The 20,073-nt window shown below is 40.6% G+C and overlaps 1 protein-coding gene and 1 long non-coding RNA gene across 7 annotated transcripts in view; one reads left to right on the forward strand and one right to left on the reverse strand.

The window, feature by feature from the left end:
- LOC137229153 (uncharacterized) overlaps positions 1 to 20,073 on the forward strand; it is a 54,660-nt gene that overhangs the window by 16,273 nt on the left and 18,314 nt on the right. The window contains exons 3-5 of one of the 2 annotated variants that reach the window (XR_010945570.1): positions 2,736 to 3,822; positions 7,101 to 7,245; positions 7,341 to 10,461. This is a non-coding gene — a long non-coding RNA (uncharacterized lncRNA). Of the gene's footprint in view, positions 1 to 2,735; positions 3,823 to 7,100; positions 10,462 to 20,073 lie in introns of both variants that reach the window. The other variant, XR_010945569.1, reaches the window with a different exon arrangement.
- Positions 8,107 to 20,073, reverse strand: part of NOD1 (nucleotide binding oligomerization domain containing 1) — a 93,934-nt gene continuing 81,967 nt past the window's right edge. For all 5 annotated transcript variants that reach the window (XM_067746627.1, XM_067746628.1, XM_067746629.1 and 2 more), the window contains one exon: positions 8,107 to 10,435. In XM_067746627.1, coding sequence (XP_067602728.1) covers positions 10,363 to 10,435 — 73 coding nt within the window. In that variant the 3' untranslated portion in view covers positions 8,107 to 10,362. The remainder of the gene's footprint in view (positions 10,436 to 20,073) is intronic.

Consider the following 20,073-nt stretch of genomic DNA (forward strand, 5'->3'; position numbering starts at 1 on the left):
CTCTAAGTTGCGGTGCAAGGACTTCTCATTGCTGTGGCTTCTCTTGTTGAGGAGCACGGGCTCTAGGCACGCGGGCTTCAGTAGTTGTGGCGCACAGGCTTAGTTGCTCCGCGGCAAGTGAGATCTTCCCGGGCCAGGGCTCGAACCCATGTCCCCTGCATTGTCAGGCGGATTCTTAACCACTGTGCCACCAGGGAAGCCCTAGAGTGCAGCTTTAAGGCTGTTTTCACAACCCTTGAATCAAGTTGTAATATCGGGGTTGGTTTTAATAAAAATTGTATTGATTTTGTTTTAAAATTACATTTCAGGTTTATATATAAGAAGTGAAATATTTACCAATACATGATAAATTCATAGCATTGGCACTATAACAGAGATGTTGTAGCTTATGGCCTAAATTTACCTGAGGTTTAATGAATCCAATTTATCAAGATCCTATGGATTTGTAGCCAAATCCATACTTTAAAACAGTCTTTAAAGGGTTAGTTTCACCCTTATTTAGAGTAACTTGTAAGAAAATGATTAAGTTCTAAGTTCAGTACTTCTTCACTTTCCTTAACTTTTCCTTTATTAGGCCACATTTAACCACCTGTAAGGGCAGAATGCTTTCCTCCACTGCTCAGGGCAAAGTACTCTGCAGTGCCTTACCTCCACAATGCTATTGATATGGTGGTTAAAGGCCTGAGTTCTGGAGCCAGAATGTGCAGGTTCACATCCTGTCATTTCTGCTTGTTGTGTGACCCTGGGCAAGTTAACTACTCGGTACCTCAGTTTCTTCACCTATAAAATGGGAATAATTACCACAACCTAACTCATAGGGCTGTTGTGAGGATTAAATGAGATAAAGTATCTAAAAAAGCCCTTAGTTCAGAGCCTAACCCAGGTTATAAGAGGTCATACTGATTTTCTTTTTAAATTTCAGCTTTCTTGAGGTATAATTGACAATTTTATTTTTAACTACTCTTCAGACCTATATATGAGAATGAAATATTTACAAATACATTATAAACTTAGGTTTGTAGGAGATTGCCTATTTTCTTAGGAGATGCATGCTAAAATATTGAGATAAAGTCTCATTTGAAAGTTGTATAGCAACTTTCAAATGCTATACAAAAAGAAAAAATATGTGGAAAATATAGAACGTTAAATATGGTGCCATGTTAATACTTGTTAATATATGTAGGATATGAATGTTCATTGTATTATGTCAAGTTTTCTGTAGGTTTGAAATCTTTCGTAATAAAACTTGGAGGGAGGATGGAAATACTTTCCCCAGTTCTCTCAGTGTCTCATTTTTCTTTTCATTTCTTCTTCCTCCCTCTGTTATCTCCCCCAAATTGTCTCTCATATCTCTCCCTTGCAGGGCCCCTTGTCTCTCCTCATCTACAGGTTATCTCTTTATTATGTACGTGTTAATAGCCGCAGCTTAGTGTAAGTGGTTAAACATACAAACTCTGGAGCCGGACTGTCTGTTAGAGTATCTGCCATCTCACTTATTGTGCGACCTTGGGCAAGTTACTTTAAACTCTCTGTAGCTCAGTTTCCTCCTGTGGTTATCGTAAGGAGTAAAGAAACAATGAGTATCTATAAATGATTAGAAGAGGGTCTGGTATATTGTCAGCCTCTGTAGGAATTTGCCATAATGATAATAATAATCTCTTGGTGTCCCTCACGTCTTTCCTTCTGTTCAGTGGTGATAGGCCCTGGAGCCTTCCTCCTGAGGAGAGGGAGTTGGGAGAAGACTGCAAATGCTTCTTACTTAATACCTTTTTTTTTTTTTTCCCTGAACACAAAAGGAATTGAAGTGGGCAAAAATCCTCCTGAAAAATGTTTCCACGTTTAGAATAAATATGTTCTACTCTGTTTTTGCTTTCTGATTTCCCCCTGAAAAGATAATTATTTAACAGTAAAACCTTGCATTAACCCTGGACGTTGGTAGTGGCATCAACACCTTACCCTTAACCTCACAGGCCCATCTAGTCTGCACTGTCTTCTCCTTTCTCACTCTTGAAATGGCACAGCCCTTCTTCCTGTACGAAGGTCAGCCTCTCACCTGTGCTGGAGATCCCAGCCTCCTCATCTTCTGAGGAACCTTGCATTCTCATTTACTCCTTCTCTCTTCTGTACTCACCTCTCCCTCCCAATTACGTCTTTTCCATGAACATTTAACTCCTTCTCATCTTAAGTTGGACGAGGGAACCCTCCCTAGATTCCATCTCCCCTTTGAGCTACTGTCTTATCTTTTCTGCTTCACATGATATTTCTTGAAAGAGATTCTCATTTTCCAGTTACTTCTCAGCCCACTCCAGTGGCTTCCCTGCTGTCAGTTTAACAAAACAGCTGTTACTAAGGTGACCCATAAACTGTATGTCACTAAATCCTCGGGCATTTTTTAGGACTAACGTTATTACTTTGACTTACAAAAACATTCAGCAGTTCGACTGTAATCTCCTTATTGAAACCTCTTTATTCACCATTGGCTGTTTGTTGTTCTGTGAATAATAAAGTACTGTGTCTCTGACCCAGGAGTCTCAGGTCTCATGCTAGCATCCATGAAACAGTGTCTGACTTATTAAATAACTTGTGAGTGGACTAAAATACAGTCCCAGACTTGACACTAACCATCATATTCCTAGCAGCCCCACAGTGCCTGGCATGAAGTATGTGTTCAGTATTTATTTGTGAGATGGCTGGATGGACGGATGGACTTTCTCAGCTCTGCCAAAACATTGCAGGGATAAGACCTTTCAGAAGAGCCAACCAGGTTCTGGGATTGTGAGGGAGACAGCTGAGAGAACGCGAACATTAATTTGATCTGAGGTTTCTCTGGGTTTATGTGTCTAATTGGAGAGTATTTTGATCAGCCAGCTTCTCTTCTGAAATGTAAACCATCTGACAGAGGTAATCCTATTAATTCCATTTTATTCTGAATTAGTTGAGTTGGCGTAATGTTCTAATATTTAGCTGAGTGTAGCGGTGGTGCGTGGGGAGGGCTGATGTGGGAGGTCGGCAGCCTGTGGTGGGCAGAGGCCTGGGTTCTCTTTCGAAGGGGGAATTCTGGATATTCCTGGGTTTCTTAGAGAGGGTGTGCAGGTGGGGGAACCAGGAAGTGAGAGAGAGAAGTGGGATAACAGCAAAGGCACGCTTGCTCAGCCTCAAGATCTGCCCGAAGCCTGCTGTCGGTCGCTGTGGACACACCATAGAAGTTCATCTCTGAAGCTGCTGGTGCCAGAGTGCTTCAGACTTTAACTGTCCCTGTAAGGATGGACTGTTCCCCTTTTACAAACAGCATTTTTTAAAGTAACCTAAGCAAAGTTTTACATAGGATAAAATTGTTTTCAGGACAGATAAAAAGAGTGAAAAGAATGCATGAGAATATTAAATGTACAACTATTAAGATTTCTAGAATTAGAAACTGAATAATAGTGTAGAAAGGCAAACGGCCTTTAGGGTGACAGAGGGGTTCTTGGAGTTGACAAGAGTGAAAAGAATTATCTAGGGTTTGACTCTCAACAGGAGGGATATCACCCCAAGGGGGTAAAAATTGGTTCTTGGGGGACAAAAAACGGCCTGCATGGCCAGGGTACCTAAACAGAAATACAGTATATTTGTGGTATTAGAATTTCATGGTGGCAAAGGGCTTTAGGTAAATATGTCTTAAAAGTCTCCTTACAGGGCGGTAACAAAAAAAAAAGTTGAGAAACGCTGGACCTGTTGATTCAAATGGAAGGATTTTGTTGATCACCAGTGGGTCCCCCTGGGAAGACGAACTGGAAATGTGTGTTGACTCAGCAGAAGGAAAAAGATCTCACATGTTGTCTAGTGAGTATCCACTGGGAGATCTAAAAGCAGCGGTGGGCAGCTGGGCCGTCCCCCAGAGCTGCTCAGTAGGTGATGAGCTTCTGGCCCCATACAGATTCAGTGCCCAGGAGGCCAGGCTGATGGCCCCAGACACACGCAGCCAGTTCCTGGACACGGCAATAGGACAGTATGAATTGGGTGGGAGTTCGGATTCCAGTAGTTAAACCACCCACCTTTCACCCTCCCGATTTGTTTTGCTGTGTTCTGTTCTTAGCTACCTCCCTCCCTACTCTTCTCTCCTGCTACCTCTCAAGACTCCCATCATTCATTTCTGCTGCAGGCAGGGGGATCAGTAGCAATGTTGAATGAAAAGAATGCTAGACACAGAACCACATGCTGACATCAAAGAAGGAAGTGACCTTCAGCCATACAGTTTTAGTGTGGAAAGCCAGATAGTACACTCTTAACATCTGTGAAATCAGATTAAAATGCAAGTAGACTTTTAGCTTTCCTAATCCCTGCTTCTGAATAGGACCTGGACATGCAGGTCCTTAACAAAATAAAAATGAAGACAATATCAGGTATAGGGAATGGTTAGTTCTTACCCCACAGGTATTTGGCCTTGGAAATGGCTTCTGGTCTCTCAGCAGCATATAAGTCTAGACTTTGCTATGAGTTCGAAAATGGCAGTGTTGTTTCAGAGGGGCTCCTAAGTGTGGGAAGGATGGCCTAGCACAGTCTCCTCTTTTGCCCTATCCCTGATGCTCATTAAGGTCATGCTAGAAGGGAAAGGTCTGATTAGATAACCAACGTTGCTACTTCTGGAGCTCTGCTACATGTCAGGCACTGTTTTAAGTGCTTTACATATATTAATTACTTCTCATAACCAAACAACCCTGCAAAGGGTGCACTATTATTACAGATGGTAAGCTCAGGCACAGGAAAGCCAAGTCACTTGTCCAAGGTCACACAACTTCTGGTACCACTGGAATTTGAACCCAGATCTTCAGTACCCACAGAGCTTGCTGTAACTCTGCTGTTTATATGCCTTGGGGCCAACTCTCCCTAACTTAACACTGTCTTTGAAGTCATGGATGAATGGGCTTACAATGAAGTTGCTCTTAACACCATGTACTTTGGATTTTTATGTAAGTAGAACATTGGGTCAGTCATCAGGCCTCCTAAGCAGTTGAATCCTTTAGGCCACTTACATAATGGACTAACTGCTGGATACGTGCTGCCCTCTTGTGATGAAAATAATCCCAATACGACCTTCTCGAGCTCTCCAGAATGCACCTACTTCCTTTAGTCCAGTCCCATGGTTGGGGGTAGAAGATACGTGGGCTCTGAAAATTCAGACTCTTGTGTCACCTGACATTTTCCAGGGTGTTCCTAGCCTTGTGACTCTGTCAGTGAGGCTTGTAAACGTGATTCCAGAGTCTGTAAATTTTAGCACCATTAATACAGAAGAGACCAGGCTTCCCAAAGGGGCACTAAAGAGACCCCACCTGTGTCCTTGGGGGGAGAGTTCATTTTGTTTAACTTGCCCTAGTGAATTGGGATCAGGTTTAAGAGGCTTGGCAGAAAAAAGGTCAGTTGGAGAATGAACTGAAGGTCACAAACTATCAGAACAGAGGGAAAATAAAGCCAGCAGAAGGCCTGTGTTCGGGTTCTTGCCGTAGTGATAATACAGCGTGTGGCCTTGGGCAAGTCGCTTTGCTCTCTGACGCCAGTGTCTGCGCTGGCAGAGTAAGAGGGGTGAACTAAGTGAGCTCAAAATCTTAGATAATACCAGGTCCAACCTTCTGCATTTGCCAAAATCCCTTTCCTAAAGGGTGTTACTTCACCACCACCACCCCCATTTTTATAGGCATCCTCATTAGTAAAACAAGATACATATCCACACTCACTAGTTCTCAGTTTCCTCACTCGGGAAGTAATCCCTACTGGACAGGGTTGTTGGGAAGAATCAGTTTCCATTTGACACAGTGCTAATGGGTTCAGTCAGACTGGGTTTGTTTAGGCAAAGACACACGCACACATACAAATGCTTAAAATCAAGGAAGACTGATTTTGAAGATACACCTACCCAGTTACAAGTGACTATCTTCACAGTGCCACTTGAAAACATGCTGATTTATGGGTTACTCATTATTCCCTGCAGCTGTAGTTATTACCAGCGCCTGCCTGTGGCTGTAACACATCTATGTGTGTGGGCAGTGCCTGGGTACCATCTAGGGTGAACGGTCCAGGGCAGGGAGTCTCATTCGTATTCAAAGAAGACATGACATTGTTCTGTAACTTCCACCTGCTTCCAAACCATTTATTAGACTCCTATACTTGACGGGTTCACGTAGATTGGAAAAAAAAAAAATTCATAGCAAGAATCTTTGACTTGCTAATCCCGCTGCAAAGAAATAATCCTAAAGAACTTTCTACTTCCATAGAAATGTCTGTAAGAATCACCACAACCACCACAGCCAGTCTGGAAACCTGAATGTCCATCTAACACTTGGAACATAATTGAGCAGATTATCAAACCAATAGAATACAAATGATAATTATAAAGGTTAACAATGTGGGAAAATGATTGAAAGAAATTGCAGGTGTACACTGTGATTATAACTATGTAAAAAGATGTCAAAATAGTCAACCTTAAAAAAGAAATTCTGACATGGATGAACTTTGAGGACATCATGCTAAGTGAAATAAGCCAGTCATAAGAAGACAAACACTGTATGGCTTCACTTATATGAGGGACCTGGGATAGTCAGAATCATAGAGAAAGTAAGTACAAGGGTGGTTGCCAGGGGCTTGGGGGATGGGGAAATGGGGAATTATTGTTTAATGAGTATAGAATTTTGGTTTTACAAGAAGAGTAATTCTGGAGATCGGCGTTGGTGATGGTTACACAACATATGGATGTATTTATACCACTGAAATGTACACTTAAAAATGATTAAGATGGTAAATTGTATATTATGTGTATTTTACCACAACAAAAAAGTCTCCGAGTAGGCAAAATATGGAAAAATAGCATGCAAAAATAAGTAGCTGTGTTAGCATTGTGTTATTATAAGCGTTATTTGAATCTTTTCCTTTAACATTGTGATACTGCTTTTGCAACACAAATGTGACAGAAAAAGTCAAGGAAAAAAATTCAAGTTATTTCGATATTTGTTATTTGCCCAAAAAAGCACCTGAGTAGTCTTGGGGAAAATCAGAAACTTACTTAACATCCTTGAACTTATTTTATAATTTACTATTGTTTAAAATCTTTTTTTTTTTTTTCATTACAGATCATCGGGGGCCTGTAATCTTTTCAGTACTTAGTGCTTCTAAAAGTTTTAAGCTGGTCTTGGGTGCAGTTAATTCAGTTTTAAGTGAGAATCACGCTGGGATGGCCCCTGGGCCCTGCAGCTCTGCTGCCAGCCCATCTGTGTGGTAACATGAGCTTTGTCTTCCTTACCAGCTAATTCCACTTTCATTAAAATTCCTCTCTATGGACCTGGGATAATGGTCATGGTTCTGCCTTTCAGCTCCAGAGCAAGGATTTTTTTTTTCCTGTAAGTGAGCAATTGTTACTGGAAATAGATGTGTGTAACACCTGGAAGTGGATGAAAACACCAGTGAGCCAAATGCTCCTTCCCAGTTGGGCAGCTGAAAGGGACACCTGGCAAAGGCTGGAGAGCCTGGCTTTGTGCAGTGGTGCCGGCTCCTGCTCTGCTCTTACTGTGCAGTGAAGACCTGGATGTGCCTCCCTCTGTTCAGTGAGTGACAAATGGTAGGGCTCTTTGGTAAGAATGATGACAACTAACAGCTATGCTTTTCACTGACGGAGCCAGGATATTGCAGGAAGCTTGATGTTGAATGTTTTTAGACTTGACTTTGAGAACTTCCAGTCCCATATTTGACCTTGTTGGGAAGTTCCCTAAGCCTAAGAGTGTAAAGAGGACACCTGGGGGTGCCATTGTGAGCAGAAATGAGAAACGTTGGTTTAATGATATTGTATATTGAGCACTGACCCTGCACTGGGCATTGTGCTAACTGCTTTCCATGCTTCAGCTCATTTAATCCTCACAACAACCCTGGGAGTCAGTACTCTGGGATTCCTATTTTTCAAGGAGGAAATTGAGATTCTGACAGTCTTAAAATGTGACCCAAAGCCCCACAGTGATTTGACATGGCTTATTTTAATAAGTTCCAAATCAGCAAGGACAAGCCATAAATGTAGTTCTGAAATACAGGAGCTATAGTTTCTCTCCCTAAATCAACTCAGTTCCTGTGGAAAGAAAGAGTCATATCTTAAGTTTGTGGAATTCCTTTATTTCCCCAAATTTTCTGTTATCTTTTTCTTAATTAGGAAAAGTCTCCACTTCTCTGCACAGAAGCTCACCTGTGGGTAATGGAGAACTTCAGTGAATTAGGAGCCTGATTTTACTTTTATAAGAAAAATAGAAAACCTGTCATTCACCATCTAAAAGACTAAAGTATTTCCAAGTTAGAATTTAAGCCAATAACACACAAATTCAGTTTCCCTTAGAGGCAGCAGTTTTAATTTTGATAGTCTCTAAAAGCAGTAATATTTGGTAGTTTCTGGATACATTTTAGACTCTCAAAAGTTTAGTTTTAGCAGCTTAATAAAGTATGAATTTGTCAGCTGAGAAGTGTGGTTCTCTCACTCGGCAAGCCTGAAGTCTGAAGCACCCTTGACCAGTGCTCATTCCTTTGTGCTTTCTGGGCATATCTGCTGCCCAGACTCTCTAGTAGAGAGTTGCTGCCTCAGGGGCTATTAGGCAAATACCCTAATCTGGGGGTGTGGGCAGAGTGGGTAGGAGCCGCCAAAGCAGTGCCTTAGGGGAATGGCCCCCATGTGCTGAGTGACTGTCACAGGATTTTCCCCCTAACTTTCAGGACCAACTTCCTGAATTGTACCCTTCCTAACTGGGGCTGCTGTATAAAGTCAGGCTGGACTTCTGAGAACTCCAAGGTACTGCTGGAGGGCCCCCTCACCCCTGCCCCTCTCATGCTTGGCCCCTGTCAGCTCGGTGCCTCTTGCCACAGCGGGTCCAGGCCCACCTCTGTCCTCCCCTCGGCAGTGAACAGCCGAGGAAGATAGTGGACGTCAAACCCGGCCTGCCAGGGCCCATCATGGCACGGTGCTGAGGGATGAGGTTCGGCCATGCCAGCGTACCCTGGCCCCAGCCACTGGGGACTCAAGTTACTCCCTCTGAGAAGCCACCGGTGTGGATCGAGTGGTCAAATGGAGAGGCCTCAGATGCTTCCTCTGCTTTTTTCGGTCCCTTGGTGGGTAGAGAGGCCTGCGAAGGATCATACTGAGGATGCCTCTTGCCTTCCCTCGTCAGGCTCTCCTCGTAGCACGTCACCCCAGGGCCCCACCCCATGCAGTAAGTGCCTCTGAAGGGGTCACAGTGTGCTTGCCAGGCCGAGTCCCTTTTTAAAATCCCAGGCTCAGGCAGTTAGAAAAAATGAGTGTTTTCAGTATTTTACTAACAAATGAATTGGCAAAAGAACAAGTTCTCTGGTGAAACCTCCTTTCCCCCACTTAGCATCCACCAGGTGCCCGCCATGGTGGCAGGGGTCTGACGTGCTTGCTGGGTTCTCAGCGGCTTGCCTTGCCTCCAACTCAGTCACTCGCACAACTGCTCGAGGGCAAGAAGAGACTTCCCTTCCTCAAAAGGGCAGGAGAGAGAGAGAGAGAGAGAGAGAGAAGCTCCTGTTTGGATGCCGGAGCCACATGGGCAAGCCAGGCCTTATTCCTTTTGAAGGACAGCGCTGATTCTTCTTCCTGGGACAGAGAACCTCTGCCCACAGCATCAGTCTTCCGAAGGTCAGCCCCGACCCACGAAAGCCCTGAGTGGAGCCTCAGCATTACGAAGGCATCGTCCTGTCCCTCAGACTGGCTAAGAGGAGGGCATCCTGCGATCTTTGTCAGCAGACGGTGAGACTCCAGGACTAAGACGTAAGCCCATGGCGGGTCCTTCCTTTGGCACCAAGTCCCTACAGAACCTTGGATGAGTCAGATCCCCACACTGTACCCCCCCCTCAGTATCCACAGCTCTGAAGTGGGAATAATATCAACACATGGGGAAGTACTGAGGAGGAAGAGAACATTGCAGGTAGAACACTTTTGTTCGTTGAGCACCTTTTCCCCAAGAAACATGGCACCAACTTTGCACCATGTCCCCAGCTCTTCATTGAATGCGGCAGTGACCGACTCACTCTCCCTGGTCTTTGGGCAGGCGTTTCTATGAGCTCAAAGTCTCATTCCTCTAATTTCAGATTAAAATAATCATGCATTAACATCTCTTCAGAGTATGTTTACAGTCACTAAAACAGCTCATACTTTTCCTGCAGAATTGTAACAGCTACTCAGGGACTCTGCCAATCAGAGTGCCCGCACAGAGCTCGTTTTGCACCACGAAGGCAGGAATCCTGGAAGCTCCACCTCGGCAGACGCTGGATGTTTCAGACATCCAAGACAGGCAACTGCACAGAGTCACCCCCATGGCCAAGATCCACCCACAGAAAAAAATCCCCTCAGAAACAGACAATCCGCTTCTCGTCTTCAAAGACTTTGGCCTCCTCTGGCTTTATCAAGTTTCCGTTTAAGCTGTTGGAGAAAAACAAAGAACACAAGTAAGTGTGAGAGACTACTGTATGCTCCTTCCCATTATGTGTTCCTAACACACTCTTGTGCTTCACACAACCCTGAAATTAAGGAACAGAATCTGTCCAACACTTGTTTTTACTTTTTTCTTTTTTAAAATTGAAGTATAGTTGATTTATAGTATTGTGTTAATTTCAGGTGTATAGCATGGTGATTCAGTATTTCTGCAGATAATATTCTGTTATAGGTTATTACAAGATAATGGATATAATTCCCTGTGCTATACAGGATATTCTTGTTTGTCTATTTTATATATAGTAATTTGTATCTGTTAATCCCATACCCCTGATTTGTCCCTCTCCCCTTTGGTAACTACAAGTTTATTTTCTATATCTGTGAGTCTGTTTCTGTTTTGCATATACAAGCATTTGTATTATTTTTAGATTCCACATGTAACTGATATATAGTATTTGTTTTTCTTCTTCTGACTTATTTCAGTTAGCATAATTTTCTCTAGATCCATCCACGTTGCTGTAAATTGTAATATTTCATTCTTTTTTATGGCTGAGTAATATTCCAGTGTGTGTGTGTGTGTGTGTGTGTGTGTGTGTGTGTATCACATATTAATCCAATCATCTGTCGATGGGCACTTGGGTTGCTTCCCTGTCTTGGCTATTGTAAATAGTGCTGTTTTGAACACCGAGGTGCATGTATCTTTCCAAATTGGTGTTTTAGTTTTTTGTGGATATATACCCAGGAATGGAATTGCTAGATCATATGGTAGTTTTATTGTTAGTTTTTTAAGGAACCTCCATACTGTTTTCCATAGTGGTTGCACCAATTTACATTCCCACCAACAATGTACAAGGGTTCCCTTTTTTCTATATCCTTTCCAGCATTATTTGTAGACTTTTTGATGATAGCTATTCTAACAGGCATGAAGTGATACCTCATTGTGGTTTTGATTTGCATTTTCTAATAATTAGCGATGTTGAGCACCTTTTCATGTGCCTGTTGGCCATCTGTAAGTCTTCTCTGGTAAAATATCTATTCAGATCGTCTACCCATTTTTTAATTGGGCTTTTTCTTTTATGTTAAATTGTATGAGCTGTTTGTATATTCTGGACATTAACCCCTTGTTGATTGCATCATTTGCAAATGTTTTCTCCCATTATGTAGGTTGTCTTTTCATTTTTTCGATGGTTTCCTTTATGGTGCAAAAGCTTTTAAGTTTAATTAGGTCCCATTTGTTTATTTTTGCTTTTATTCCTTTTGCCTTAGGAGACTGACCCAAGAAAAAATATTGCTATGATTGATGTTAAAGAGTGTTCCCCCTATGTTCTCTCCTAGGAACTTTATGGTTTCCAGTCTTACATTTAGGTCTCTAAGCCATTTTGAGTTTATTTTTGTATATGATGGGAGGGAATGTTCTCATTGTTTTACATGTAGCTGACCAGTTTTATCAGCATCACTAGTTGAAGACACTGTCTTTTCTCCATTGTACTGTATATTCTTACCTCCTTTGTTGTAGATTAATTTACCATAGGTGCATGGGTTTATTTCTGGGCTCTGTATTCTGTTCCACTGATCTGTTTGTTTTTGTGCTGATACCGTGCTGTTTTGATTACTGTGGCTTTGTAGTATAGTGTGAAGTCCAGGAGGGTCAGACCTCCAAATTTGTTCTTTTTTCTCAGGATTGCTTTGGCAATTCAGGGTCTACTGTGGTTCCATATAAATTTTAGGATTATTTGTTTTAGTTCTGTGAAAAATGTCGTGGGTATTTTTACAGGTATTGTATTAAATCCGTAGATTGCTTTGGGCAGTATGGCCATTTTAATATTTATTCTTCCAATCCAAGAGCATGGGATATCTTTCCATTTGTTTGAATCACCTTCAATTTCCATCATCGGTGTTCTATAGAGTATAGGTCTTGCACCTCCTTGGTTAAGTTTATTCCTAGGTATTTTATTTTTCTGACATGATTTTTTTTTTTTTTTTTTTTGCGGTACGCGGGCCTCTCACTGTTGTGGCCTCTCCCGTTGCGGAGCACAGGCTCCGGATGCGCAGGCTCAGGGCCATGGGTCACAGGCCCAGCCACTCCGCGGCATGTGGGATCTTCCCGGACCGGGGCACAAACCCGTGTCCCCTGCATCGGCAGGCGGACTCCCAACCACTGCGCCACCAGGGAAGCCCTCTGACATGATTTTAAATGGGATTTCTAAAACTTTTCTCTTTCTAATATTTCATCATCAGTGTTACAGAAACACAACCTATTTCTATATATTAATCTTGTATACTTCCACCTTGCTGAATTCATTTAGTAGTTGTAAGTTTTTGTGGGGAGACTTCAGGGTTTTCTATATAGTATCATGTCATCTGCAAATAGTGACAATTTTACCTCTTCCCTTTCAATTTGGATACCTTTTATTTCTTTTTTTTTGTCTGAGTGATGTGGCTAGGACTTCCAATGCTATTTTAAATCAAAGTGGTGAGAGTGGACATCTTTGTCTTGTTCCTGAATTTAGCAGAAAGGCTTTCAGCTTTTCACCATTGAGTACTATACTGGCTGTGGGTTTGTCACAAATGACCTTTATGATGTTGAAATATGTTCCCTCTATACCCACCCACTTTGATGAGAGTTTTTATCATGAATGGATGTTGAATCTTGTCAGGTGCTTTTCCTGTGTCTGTTGAGATGATCATGTGGTTTCTTTTGTCTTTCCTTTCGTTAATGCGGTATATCACTGATTGATTTGCGTATGTTGACCCATCCTTGCGTCCTGGAATAAATTTAGTTTATCATGGTATATGATCCTTTTTATGTATTGTTGGATTTAGTTTGCTAATATTTTGTTGAGGATTTTTGCATTTATATAAAAAATATTGGCCTGTAGTTTTCTTTTTTGTAGTGTCATCTGGTTTTGATATCAGGGTAATAGTGACCTCCTAGAATAAATTTGGGAGTGTTCCCTCCTCTTCAATTTTTTGAAATAGTTTAAGAAGGATAGGTATAAGTTCTTTATATGTTTGCTAGAATTCCTTTGTGAAGCTGTCTGGTCCTGGACTTTTGTTTGCTGAGAGTTTTGTTTGTTTGGTTTGGTTTGGTTTGAAGATTCAATTTCACTTCACTTCTAGTGATCAGTCTGTTAAAATTGCCTGTTTCTCCTTGACTCAGTCTTGGTAGGCTATATGTGTCTAGAAATTTGTCCATTTCTTCTACATTGTCCAATTTGTGAGCATATAAATGTTCATAGTATTCTCTTAGGATTTTCTGTATCTCTGTGGTATCAGTTGTTATTTCTCCTTTCATTTCTTATTTTGTTTATTTGGGTCCACTCTTTTTTCTTCTTGGTGAGCCTGGCTAAAGGCTTATCAATTTTGTTTCTCTTTTCAAAAAACCAGCTCTTGGTTTCATTGATCTTTTCTACTTTTTTTTTAAATCTCTTTTATTTCCTCTCCAATCTTTATTATTTCCTTCCTTCTGCTGACTTTGGGCTTTGTTCTTCTTTTTCTAATTCCCTTAGGTGGTATGTTAGCTTGTTTGAGATTTTTCTTATTCTCTGAGGAAGGTCTGTATCACTATGAACTTTCCTCTTAGAACTGCTTTTGCTGCATCCCAGAGATTTTGGAAAAATGTGTTTTCATTTTCAGTTGGTCTTGAGGTATTTTCTGATTTCCTCTTTGAGTTCATCATTGACCCATTGGTTTTTTAGTAGCATATTGTTTAGTCTCCACATGTTTGTTGTTCTCTCATTTTTCTTTCTGTAGTTGATTTCTAGTTTCCTACTATTGTGGTCAGGAAAAATGCTTGATATAATTACTATCCTCTTAAGTTTGCTGAGGCTTGTTTTGTGACCTAGTATGTGATCTATCCTAGAGAATGTTCCATAGGCACTTTAAAAGAATGTGTATTCTGCTTTTTTTGGCTGTAGTGTCCTATAGATATCAATTAAGTCCAACTGGTCTGCTGTGTCATTTAGGACCTCTACTGCCTTACTGATTTTCTATCTGCATGATCTGTCCATTGTTGTAAGTAGGGTGTTAAAGTACCTCACTATTGTATTATTGTCAGTTTCTCCCTTTATGTCTTTTAGTATTTGCTTTATGTATTTAGGTGCTCCTGTATTGGGTGTATATGTTAATGAGTGTAATATCCTCTTCTTGTATTGATTCCTTTATCATTATATAATGCCCTTCTTTGTCTTTGTTTTAGCCTTTGTTTTAGTTTATTTTGTCTAATACGAGTATTGCTCCCCCTGCTATCTTGTCATTTCCATGTGAATGAAGTTTTTTTCCATCCCCTCACTTTCACTCTGAATGTGACTTTTGCCCTGAAGTGAGTCTCTTGTAGGCAGCATATTGAAGGGTCTTGCTTTTTTATCCAGTAAGCCACCCCTTATCTTTTGATGGGAGCATTTAGTCCACTGACATTTAAGGTAATTACTGATCGGTATGTACTTATTGTCATTTTATTCCTTGTTTTCCAGTTGTTTTTGTAGTTCTTCTTTGTCCATTTCTTCTTTTTGTCTCTCCCATTGTGGTTTGATGCATTTCTTTATAGTATACTTGAGTTCCTTTCTTTTTGGTTTATGTGTATCTATTGTAGGCTTTTGATTTGTGATTACCATGGAGTTCATATATGTTGACCCATAATTATATATACTTGCTTTAAACTGATAATAATTTAAGTTCAGACACATTCTAAAAGATCTACATTTTTTACTCCTGATGTCATATTTTATTTTATTTTATATTTTTAACACCTTTATTGGAGTATAATTGCTTTACAATGGTGTTAGTTTCTGCTTGACAACAAAATGAATCAGTTATATATATACACATGTTCCCATATTTCTTCCCTCTTGCGTCTCCCTGCCTCCCACCCCTCCAGGCGGTCACAAAGCACCAAGCTCATCTCCCTGTGCTATGCGGCTGCTTCCCACTAGCTATCTACCTTACGTTTGGTAGTGTATATATGTCCATGACTCTCTCTCGCTTTGTCACAGTTCACCCTTCCCCCTCCCCATATCCTCAAGTCCATTCTCCAGTAGGTCTGTGTCTTTATTCCTGTCTTACCCCTAGGTTCTTCATGACATTTTTTTTCTTAAATTCCATATATATGTGTTAGCATACAGTATTTGTCTTTCTCTTTCTGACTTACTTCACTCTGTATGACAGACTCTAGGTCTATCCACCTCATTACAAATAGCTCAATTTCGTTTCTTTTTATGGCTGAGTAATATTCCATTGTATATATGTGCCACATCTTCTTTATCCATTCATCTGAAGATGGACACTTAGGTTGTTTCCATCTCCGGGCTATTGTAAATAGAGCTGCAATGAACATTTTGGTACATGACTCTTTTGGAATTATGGTTTTCTCAGGGTATATGTGCAGTAGTGGGATTGCTGGGTCATATGGTAGTTCTGTTTGTAGTTTTTTAAGGAACCTCCATACTGTTCTCCACAGTGGCTGTATCAAATTACATTCCCACCAACAGTGCAAGAGGGTTCCCTTTTCTCCACACCCTCTCCAGCATTTATTGTTTCTAGATTTTTTGATGGTAGCCATTCTGACTGGTGTGAGATGATATCTCATTGTAGTTTTGATTTGCATTTCTCTAATGATTAGTGATGTTGAGCATTCTTTCATGTGTTTGTTGGCAGTCTGTATATCTTCTTTGGAGAAATGTCTGTTTAGGTCTTCTGCCCATTTTTGGATTGGGTTGTTTGTTTTTTTGTTACTAAGCTGCATGAGCTGCTTATAAATTTTGGAGATTAATTCTTTGCCAGTTGCTTCATTTGCAAATATTTTCTCCCATTCTGAGGGTTGTCTTTTGGTCTTGTTTATGGTTTCCTTTGCTGTGCAAAAGCTTTGAAGTTTCATTAGGTCCCATTTGTTTATTTTTGTTTCCATTTCTCTAGGAGGTGGGTCAAAAAGGATCTTGCTGTGATTTATGTCATAGAGTGTCCTGCCTATATTTTCCTCTAAGAGTTTGATAGTTTCTGGCCTTACATTTAGGTCTTTAATCCATTTTGAGCTTATTTTTGTGTATGGTGTTAGGGAGTGATCTAATCTCATACTTTTACATGTACCTGTCCAGTTTTCCCAGCACTACTTATTGAAGAGGCTGTCCTTTCTCCACTGTACATTTTGCCTCTATCAAAGATAAGGTGACCATATGTGCGTGGGTTTACCTCTGGGCTTTCTATCCTGTTCCATTGATCTATATTTCTCTTTTTGTGCCAGTACCATACTGTCTTGATTACTGTAGCTTTGTAGTATAGTCTGAAGTCAGGGAGCATGATTCCTCCAGCTCCGTTTTTCGTTCTCAAGATTGCTTTGGCTATTCGGGGTCTTTTGTGTTTCCATACAAATTGTGAAATTTTTTGTTCTAATTCTGTGAAAAAATGCCATTGGTAGTTTGATAGGGATTGCATTGAATCTGTAGATTGCTTTGGGTAGTAGAGTCATTTTCACAATGTTGATTCTTCCAATCCAAGAACATGGTATATCTCTCCATCTATTTGTATCATCTTTAATTTCTTTCATCAGTGTCTTATAATTTTCTGCATACAGGTCTTTTGTCTCCTTAGGCAGATTTATTCCTAGATATTTTATTCTTTTTGTTGCAGTGGTAAATGGGAATGATTTCTTGATTTCACCTTCAGATTTTTCATCATTAGTGTATAGGAATGCCAGAGATTTCTGTCCTTCAATTTTGTATCCTGCTACTTTACCAAATTCATTGATTAGCTCTAGTAGTTTTCTGGTAGCCTCTTTAGGATTCTCTATGTATAGTATCATGTCATCTGCAAACAGTGACAACTTTACTTCTTCTTTTCCGATTTGGATTCCTTTTATTTCCTTTTCTTCTCTGATTGCTGTGGCTAAAACTTCCAAAACTATGTTGAATAAGAGTGGTAAGGGTGGGCAACCTTGTCTTGTTCCTGATCTTAGTGGAAATGCTTTCAGTTTTTCACCATTGAGGACGATGTTGGCTGTGGCTTTGTCACATATGGCCTTTATTATGTTGAGGAAGGTTCCCTCTATGCCTACTTTCTGCAGGATTTTTATCATAAATGGGTGTTGAATTCTGTCAAAACTTTCTCTGCATCTATTGAGATGATCATATGGTTTTTCTCCTTCAAATTGTTAATATGGTGTATCACGTTGATTGATTTCCGTATATTGAAGAATCCTTGCATTCCTGAAATAAACCCCACTTGATCGTGGTGTATGATCCATTTAACATGCTGTTGGATTCTGTTTGCTAGTATTTTGTTGAGGATTTTTGCATCTATGTTCAGCCGTGATATTGGCCTGTAGTTTTCTTTCTTTGTGACATCCTTGTCTGGTTTTGGTATCAGGGTGATGGTGGCCTCGTAGAATGAGTTTGGGAGTGTTCCTCCCTCTGCTATATTTTGGAAGAGTTTGAGAAGGACAGGTGTTAGCTCTTCTCTAAATGTTTGATAGAATCACCTGTGAAGCCATCTGGTCCTGGGCTTTTGTTTGTTGGAAGATTTTTAATCACAGTTTCAATTTCAGTGCTTGTGATTGGTCTGTTCGTCTTTTCTATTTCTTCCTGGTTCAGTCTTGGCAGGTTGTGCATTTCTAAGAATTTGTGCATTTCTTCCAGGTTGTCCATTTTATTGGCATAGAGTTGCTTGTAGTAATCTCTCATGATCATTTGCATTTCTGCAGTGTCAGTTGTTATTTCTTTTTTTTCATTTCTAATTCTATTGATTTGAGTCTTCTCCCTTTTTTTCTTGATGAGTCTGGCTAATGGTTTATTAATTTTGTTTATCTTCTCAAAGAACCAGCTTTTAGTTTTATTGATCTTTGCTCTGATGTCATATTTTATATCTCTGTGCTTATCCCTTTACTGTTTATTGTAGTTATAGTCACTTTTACAATTTTTTTGTTTTTTATTATGATGGTTTTATTAACAAGTATATAATATACTGCATACTGTACACACGAGGACTGTACAGTACAAATTTATGTTCACAGTTTGACATTACAAAATGTCATTATTCCGTCTTTTTTTGAAACCACATACTGGTTTAAGTGATCTTCAATATATATTTGTCTTTCCTATTGTTATTTTCCCTTTCCTATAGATGCTTCTTTTCCATTTAGAGAAGACTCTTCAACATTTCTTTCAGAGTATGTTTAGTATCACTGAATTCTTTCAGGTTTTTGCTTGTCTGAGAAATCCTTCTCTCCTTATATAATCTTTTCTCCTTGATAATCTTGCTGGGTTGAGTATCCTCGGTTGTAGGTTTTTCCCCTTCAGGACTTTGATCATCATGCCACTCCTTCTAGCCTGCAAGGTTTCTGCAGAGAAATCAGATGATAGCCTTATGCGGGGGTGGGGGGGTTCCCTTGTGTATGATGCTGTTTTATACTTGCTGCCTTTAGAATTCTAACTTTTGCCATTTTAATTATGATATGTCTTGGTGTGGGTGTGTTTGGGTTCCTCTTGTTTGGGACCCTCTGTGCTTCCTGTACCTAGATATTTATTTCCTTCTTTAGGTTTGGGAAGTTTTCAGCCATAATTTCTTCAAATACATTTTTGATTCTCTTCTCTCTTCTCGTTCTGGAAACCCTATAATGCAGATGTTGGCACATTGTATATTATCCCATAGATCTCATATGTTGCTTTCATTTTTTTTCATTTTCTGTCTGCTGTACTGATTTGATAGTTTCCATTTTTTAATCTTCCAGATCATTTATGTGTTCTGTGTCATTTAGTCTGCTATTCATTGCTCTTAGGGTGCTTTGTGTCTAAAATGGAATTATTTTTGATTGGGTCTTTTTTTAGTTTTTGTTAAAATGATCTGTGCTCTAGATCAACTCTTTGTTGATCAACTTAGATCAACTCTTTCTTCATTCAGTTAGCATTTTTATTACCAACTTTTTCAACTCATTGTTACCTCTGTTTCATTACTTTTTCGGGGGGGGGGCGGTTCTCGTGCTCTTTCAATTGGGAATAGTTCCTCTGCTTTTTCATTTTACTTAACTTTCTCTGTCTCAGTGAATTTAGGTGAAACAGTTACCTACTGTGGTCTTGAAGGGGTGTTTGTTTTTATGTGGGAGTGTCCCCATGTAGACTGTGTGCCCAGTGTTTTTGGTGTGAGGATGGGTTTTGATGTGGATACCAGTCATGTCTTCTTCAGGATGTGCGGGCCCCTATCAGCTTGATGGGGGTGTGGCTAGAATTGAAAGAGCTAGAGCCTGCACAGGGTGTGATGCAGGACTTCCTCTCTGCTCAGTGGCCATCACACAGGGCAGGGGGCTGCTCCTAAGTTGCTGGAGTGAATGCCCTGAGGGTTGGGCTCAAGCTGGCTCTGTTCCTTTTAAGTGTATGTTTTTCCTTCTCCCTGCACTGGGGCTTGTGCACTTACAGAGGTCCAATGGCACCACCTGTGTAGGCAGCTGCAGCTCTGCTCAGATGCAGCCCAAGGTCATGTCTTTTTCCCATTGTGGTCATCCCAGATCTAGTGCAAGGTTGTGGTGTGGAGTGGGTGGGGCTGGAGCATTTGCTCAGCTAGCACTAGGGGTCATGGCATTATGGCTGTGGGAGTTGAAGCAGCTATGCTGCCATCAGACGTCTGGGCTGCTTCTGTAGTGCTGT

Source organism: Pseudorca crassidens, chromosome 8, assembly GCF_039906515.1.
Source record: "Pseudorca crassidens isolate mPseCra1 chromosome 8, mPseCra1.hap1, whole genome shotgun sequence".
In the NCBI taxonomy this organism is placed as follows: domain Eukaryota; kingdom Metazoa; phylum Chordata; class Mammalia; order Artiodactyla; family Delphinidae; genus Pseudorca; species Pseudorca crassidens.